The following is a 6309-nucleotide window of genomic DNA, read 5'->3' on the forward strand; positions in this document are numbered from 1 at the left end:
CTGGGCTGTGAAGAGAAACCGGGAGCTGCCGGACTGGAAACGGGGCCAGTTTCGCAACTCGACCTCAAAGTTGTGGAGGTTTAACGATCAGGAGCTTTTGAAATGTTAGATCTGACCGAGGGCAGGCTGCAAGGCTTCTGTCTGTAATGCATGTCTTATGCTTTTCCTCATGGGTAGATATTGGAAAAGCTGGGATTTACTCCGGAGCAGGGCTGCGGAGGGTTCTGGACTGATTCTGGATTTTTTTCTCCAAGAAAACTATTCTGGCCCAGGCCATGGTAATGCTATATAGGTTTAGTTCTATTCCTTCCTGTGGAGATGGTTGACTAAAGGGATGTTTTAGCTTAATTCTGAACTGAAAAGTCACAACATGGGGAAAAAAAAAAAAGAAACCAAACAAACCCCCCAATCTGTATTTTTTTTTTTTTTTATTTTTAACAAGAAAATCTGAACTCCTTCTGGTCAGCCAGCGTCATTCGAGTCAAAGCAGCATCAGATTGCCAAGCCATTCAGCGCTGTCCCACTAAAACAAGCCGTTCCTGAGTGAAACTTTGCACCACACAAGAAAAATTTCCCTTTCTCTGCCTCTGATAATTTGCCTGACTCTGCCCACCGCTGCCATCAGCTGTGCCGTCGACTCGATGCTCCCTTCCTTGGGGGCCAGGGCTGGGGTTTGCCAGCCAAAGCCAAAGTGAACCCCAGGGGTGCGTGCAGCCCCCTGGCGTGGTTTGGGCACCTCATGGGGACTGTCACCCTCGTTGTATTGATGCAGACCCACCTGCCAGGCGTGAGAGCCACCAGCCTCCCCAGCGGGTGCCTGCCCCTCTGGTCTTGGTACTGATTAGCCTGCTGGGTCATTAATTTAACCGGAGATAAACACCAGTTGCTCGGCATTGCTCGTGGTTGACTCAGTCTCTGCATCTCTGGGTTTGCTGGGGTGAGGACAGCTTGCAGAAGATGTGTTGTTGGGCTGGTGCAGCTGGGCTGGTGTTGTTGGGATGGAGCAATTGATCTGGTGCAGTTGCTATGGTGCAATGGGGCTGGTGTGATTGGGATGGTGCCATTGGGCTCGTATGGTTGGGTTGGTGTAGTTTGGATGGTGCAGTCGGGGTGGTGTTGTTGAGTTGGTGTAGTTGGGCTGATGTTGGGATGGTGCAGTTGCAATGGTGCGGTTGGGTTGGTGTTGTTGGACTGGTGCAGTTTGGATGGTGTAGTTGCGATGGTGTGGTTGGGCTGGTGCAATTGGGCTGGTGTTGGGCTGGTGTAGTTGAGCTGGCAAAATTGGGCTGGTGCAATTGAGCTCGTGTGGTTGGGCTGCTGCAGTCGGGCTGGTGTTGTTGAGTTGGTGTGGTTGGGCTGGTGCAATTGGGCTGGTGTTGTTGAGTTGGTGTGTTTGACTGGTGTGGTTGGGATGGTGCAGTTGGGATGGCGCAGCTTGGCTGGTGCCATTGGGATGAAGCGGTTGGGTTCACGTTGTGTTTCCCCGGCTGGGTGGACAGTGCTTGTCCGGCTCCGGACAAGGCAGAGGAGGCAGCGCTGCAGCCCCGACGTGCGAGCCGTGCTGGAGGTGAGCTGGACATAATGAGGAAGTGGATAGTGAAACTGGAGAGAGTCATCTTTCATCTGCAGTGGCTGCAAACGAACACTTCCTCATTAACCCGCTGCCCTCGCTGCAGCCACATCCCTCGGGTGGCTTTTTCCATCCTGCTGCTTGGCTCTTGGCCATGTTCATACTTAACGGGCGTCTTTGAAAGTCTTTGCTGGGAGGTGTATCAGAGCGTGTCCAGCGCTGCTGTAAGGTGGGAGGATTTTCTTTGCTCTTAACCTGCTTGCTTTTTATGGAAAAAGGCTGAAATCCCGAGGTGCCGGGGCAGCAGGGCAGGTCAGCGCAGGGCACGAGGGGTCTGCGTCCTTCGCAAGGGTGCTTGGAGGGGGATGGCCAAGAGGGACACCAGGAGGGTGAAAAAAAGCTCCTGGTGACACGGGACTCTTGCACAGAGCGGGTCAGCAGGACAGAGCTGCTGTACCCTGTTGCCTTGGTGGTTGCAAGAAGATGTAAAACCTGAAATACGGCCACAGAGGTTGGCCATTGAAGAGTTGTCCTAGAAAATAACCCTCCAGCAGGCTCCAGGGGTGCTGCTATCTCCCAAAAACCTCATCCCAGAACCCAGGTCATCCACCTGCAGCTTTCCCAGAGGTCAGGCGCAAGGTTTGGGGGCTGCGTGTGGAGCGAGGGTGTCACTTCAGCCCGGCTCCGTCACAGCCATGGGGACACCCCTTCATCCCCCTCCACCCGCACCCACCCTGGGAAATCGTCATCCCCAAGGCTGTGCTGCCTGCAGGTGATGCTCAGATGTGGGGTTGAACCCCCAAATCCAAGAACCTCCTAAATGGCAAGAAACCTGATGATTTTCCAGGCCAGTTTCAGTGATTTTGGTGCTTTTTCCTTCAACTGGCACTGAAGGGAGAGGAGCTGGAGGGATCCATGTGCTTCAAGTTAAAGGTGCACAAAGGTGCAGGACAGATAATGCCATAATTCTCCATTAAAACGGATTTTTGTTGTTTTCCGTTTTGTTTTGGGTTTTTTTTTTTTTATTTATTTATTTGAAGGAGAAATCCAGTAACACTGGAACATTTTAACATTTTAAATGCGTTCTTGTGCAAGCGGTGAGTTTAATGAACCTGAAAGGAAGTGATCTCTAATTGAAGGCCGTTTTTTCCTGCTTTCAAGTTGCAAACATGAAGCGATGTCCCTTGAACAGCTCCTGGAGAGGTGGAATGAGGGTCCCAGTGGGATGCGGGGGCTCTCACCCACCCCAGCTTCCATGGGTGCCAGCAGCTCAGCACAGCCTCTGGTGGGGCTGGGATGCAGGTACAGAGGAATAAATCAGGAAGGAGATGATTTTTTTCTCCAATGCTGATATGCTTATGTTTAAAAAAGAAATTCAAAGCCACCTCTAGTGATTTGGGGGCATCAAAGTGGTCGCTCGTGAGCATCCCTGAGCATCCCTGACAAGGGAGCTGTGGGGTTGATATTCTGCTCACACAGCAGCTCGGCATTTCTTTTTCTTTTTTGCTGTGCCCCGTATTTTAAACTGATTTTAGCGATGAGAAATGTCTGTTTGAGTTGATACTGAGAGATATTTAATTAGGATTAATTGCTGGGCGTAATTAGGAAGTACCCAGCCAGAATAAACACCCACCACATGCGCATCCCATAATAGTGGGAGGGAGCTGAACCCTTCTCCTGCTGGCAAGCACATCTGGCTGCTGATGTGTCTCGAGTGCAGGAGAGGAAGAGTTGTTCACAGGGAAGAAATGAAGGATCAAAAGCAAAATAAATCGATGACGTTAGCTTCTAAGTAGAGGGGAAGTAGTTTGCTGAGGACCAGAGATGGTCACAGGATTTCCTAGGAAGAAGCCGGCTCTTCTATAGCACTTCAAAACACCCAGTGTTATAAATTTTGAAATAAGTGGGTTTGGGAATGCGTTTTAGCTAGAGAAAATTATTAGAAAGTGAAGCAGTAGTGTTTTAAATGAACTCCAGATATTTAATTCCCGTTGGTCTCCAGGCAATACCTGCAGCTGGATGTTTGCCAGCACCTGCTGGGGGGCTTCTTGTCGCTCCCTGGGCCAGTGCGTGGGATGGGGGCGGCTGTGGGCTTGTGATGGCTTCAGTGAGGCGTTAAAAAAAAAAAAGGAAATAGCCTGAAGTTTCCCTATTTTAGAGGACTCGGGGTGTATTTTGCTGTTTTGTTTCTTGGGCTGTCTGTCCTGCGAGCCCCGCTGTTCTGCTTACACCATGGGGACTGGGGCAGAGTTGGGAATTTAGTTTTAATTTAGTTCTGGCGTCTTTTGAGGTTTTATTGAGCACTTTAGCCCATGGGCTCATTTACACAGGGACACCGCTGGCTCCTGGTCCAGTGGCCAGGAGGGCATCGCCACCTGCTTTGCCGGGATGTGAGATGTTGGTTTTATTTCCCCAACCAGCCCTGATAATTCCCGAGTGCAGCGTCTTCAATGCAAACCCCAGAGACACCTTATTCCCCCTTTTTTTCCCCCAAATATTTAACATGGGACCTTCTGCTCGCATGACATAGTGTGTTAGTGACCCAGAAGTGACAGACCATCCCAAAAAGCTTCTTCTGTTCTCTTGCCTGAAAATTCCCTATTTATTCTCCAACTTCACCATCCTTTGGGAAAATGGGCTTTTTGGGATGTGGCAGCAAGTCAGGAGATTCCTCTGTTCCTGCCCCATTACGGGCTTTAAAATCTATTGTGCAAAACCCCTGGAGAGGCTCTTCCTCTAAAGCAAATGGCTGGGGCACTCCCATGGCTTGTGGGTATTAAATAGGTGGGTAAATATCCAAATTTTTGGACAAATTGTTGAGAATGGTGTATACCGGAGCAGTGAAACTCAACTCAACTCTCTAACACTCCTCTCATGATGGCTTGCAGGAGCCAGGGAAGTCTAAAGAAAGTTTAATAAAAATTCCTCTTTCTCCTTGCAAGCCTTCTTCTGTGCAATCCTTGAGCAGGAAACCCTCACCCATGTTTTGCTGGGTGGTAGGGTTGGGTTTTGTGAAGCTGGGGTTTCCCTGTTCCCCACTCCACACCCAGCTCTGGCAATGGGAGTCCCTGGAGCACCCAGCAGCCTTCTGATGCTGGATTTGGGAAACCAGGACCCACTGCAGACTCCCAGAGATGCCATGCCTCAGTTTTCCCACCTGTAAAATGGCCCTTGGGGCAGGGAGAGGATGGCAGAACATGTTTCCCGTGACACTGATATCAGTGTTTTACCCATCCCATCTTAGATTGAAAAAACAGCCTTAAATTATTTTGCAAACTTTTTTTTTTTTTTTTTTTTTGGTGAAGAGCAGAGGCTCCTGCAGGGCAGTGCTTTGCTTTGACCAGAGCCTCTTTTCACATGGGATTGCTGGGGAGCCAAAAAAGAAGATGGGGGTGTCTCCAGGACCCTTGGTGTCATTTTCCAAGTGGTTGGTTATTGCAGTTTTTTGGGGGGGTTTGGGCCATTTCTGTGATGTCCCGTGGGGTGCAGGTTGCGATGTTGTCTGATGAGAAGCTCTAAGCAAAGCCCCCGGCGCAGTGGTGTGGGTTCCTGGGCAGATTTTCTTATGATTCAACCTGGATGCATGTTTCCAGTCCAATTTTGACCCCTCCATCGCGGGGACATTCTCGTTGCAGGTGTCCTGTCTCTGCGGCTCTGCACCATGCCTGCTCTGCGGCTGCTGCCCCTCGGCCAAGAACTCCACCGTCTCCCGCCTCCTCTTCACCTTCTTCCTCTTCCTCGGCACCCTCGTGTCCATCATTATGATAATCCCCGGCGTGGAGAAGGAGCTGCACAAGGTAAATAACTCCTGGAGGTCTCTGGGCTTGGTCGCCACGGGGAAGAAGTTTAGCTCGTGGTGGGTACGTGAGGCTGAATCAGAAAATGAATTTTTGGGGTGTGACGTTGCTTCTGTTCCTTTTTTTCTGAACATCTGGCTGGGAGAGGGTGTTATTAACCCTGGTTTTCCACGGAGGGGAAGATGCAGTGGGATAATTTCATGCATTATGCAGTTTTCCCAGATGACTCCCAGGGAAGTTTCCTGCATCTCATTTTTTGAGTTCAACTGGCCAAGTGACTTGCAAATTGTGGAGGTGGGACATGCAGGGAGCTGACGTCTGCCAGCCGAGCTGATGCAAAGGCTGGGCTTGGCTTTTTGGGAAATTCTGATTTCACCCCAGCTTTCCACTGACCTGCAGGGTGGCTTTAGCTGTGTCACCACTGTCCCCAAGCAGGACAGCCACTTGCCTTACGGGTGGCATTGGAGGAGCCATGGGCTGGCCCCTCTTTGGTGGCACCAGGGCTTGTGGTGGGTGCGGGATGCTGGGGGGATCCTCACCCTCCCATCACTGTTGCAGCTCCCCGGCTTCTGTGAAGGCAGTGGGTCGGTCCTGGGGGTCCAGACCCACGTTGACTGCAGCAGCTTCCTGGGCCACAAAGCCGTGTACCGCATGGGCTTCGCCATGGCCGCCTTCTTCTTCCTCTTTGCCCTGATGATGGTGTGTGTGCGCAGCAGCAAGGACCCGCGAGCTGCCGTGCAGAACGGGTGAGCGCTGGTCCCTGGAGGGGGGGATGCTGGTGTGGGGAAGGGTCAGACCCCCCCCTTCCCTGCTGGTTCCTGATTTCAGACCGTGTCTCCTTTCCCATCCTACAGCTTCTGGTTCTTCAAGTTCCTGGTGCTGGTGGGGATCACAGTGGGGGCCTTCTACATCCCCGACGGTGCCTTCACCTCAGGTGAGGAG

General features: G+C 51.4%; 1 protein-coding gene across 1 annotated transcript in view; it reads left to right on the plus strand.

Annotated features, from left to right (window-relative positions):
• Positions 1-5163: 5163 nt before the first annotated feature.
• LOC104472310 (serine incorporator 2-like) overlaps positions 5164-6309 on the plus strand; it is a gene marked incomplete at both ends in the record, with an annotated part of 1410 nt that continues 264 nt past the window's right edge. Inside the window, 3 exons of the mRNA XM_010087921.1 lie at positions 5164-5367; positions 5926-6113; positions 6222-6301. Of these exons, the coding sequence (XP_010086223.1) occupies positions 5164-5367; positions 5926-6113; positions 6222-6301 (472 nt within the window). The remainder of the gene's footprint in view (positions 5368-5925; positions 6114-6221; positions 6302-6309) is intronic.

This window comes from Pterocles gutturalis, unplaced genomic scaffold, assembly GCF_000699245.1.
Source record: "Pterocles gutturalis isolate BGI_N339 unplaced genomic scaffold, ASM69924v1 scaffold40036, whole genome shotgun sequence".
NCBI classification, from domain to species: domain Eukaryota; kingdom Metazoa; phylum Chordata; class Aves; order Pterocliformes; family Pteroclidae; genus Pterocles; species Pterocles gutturalis.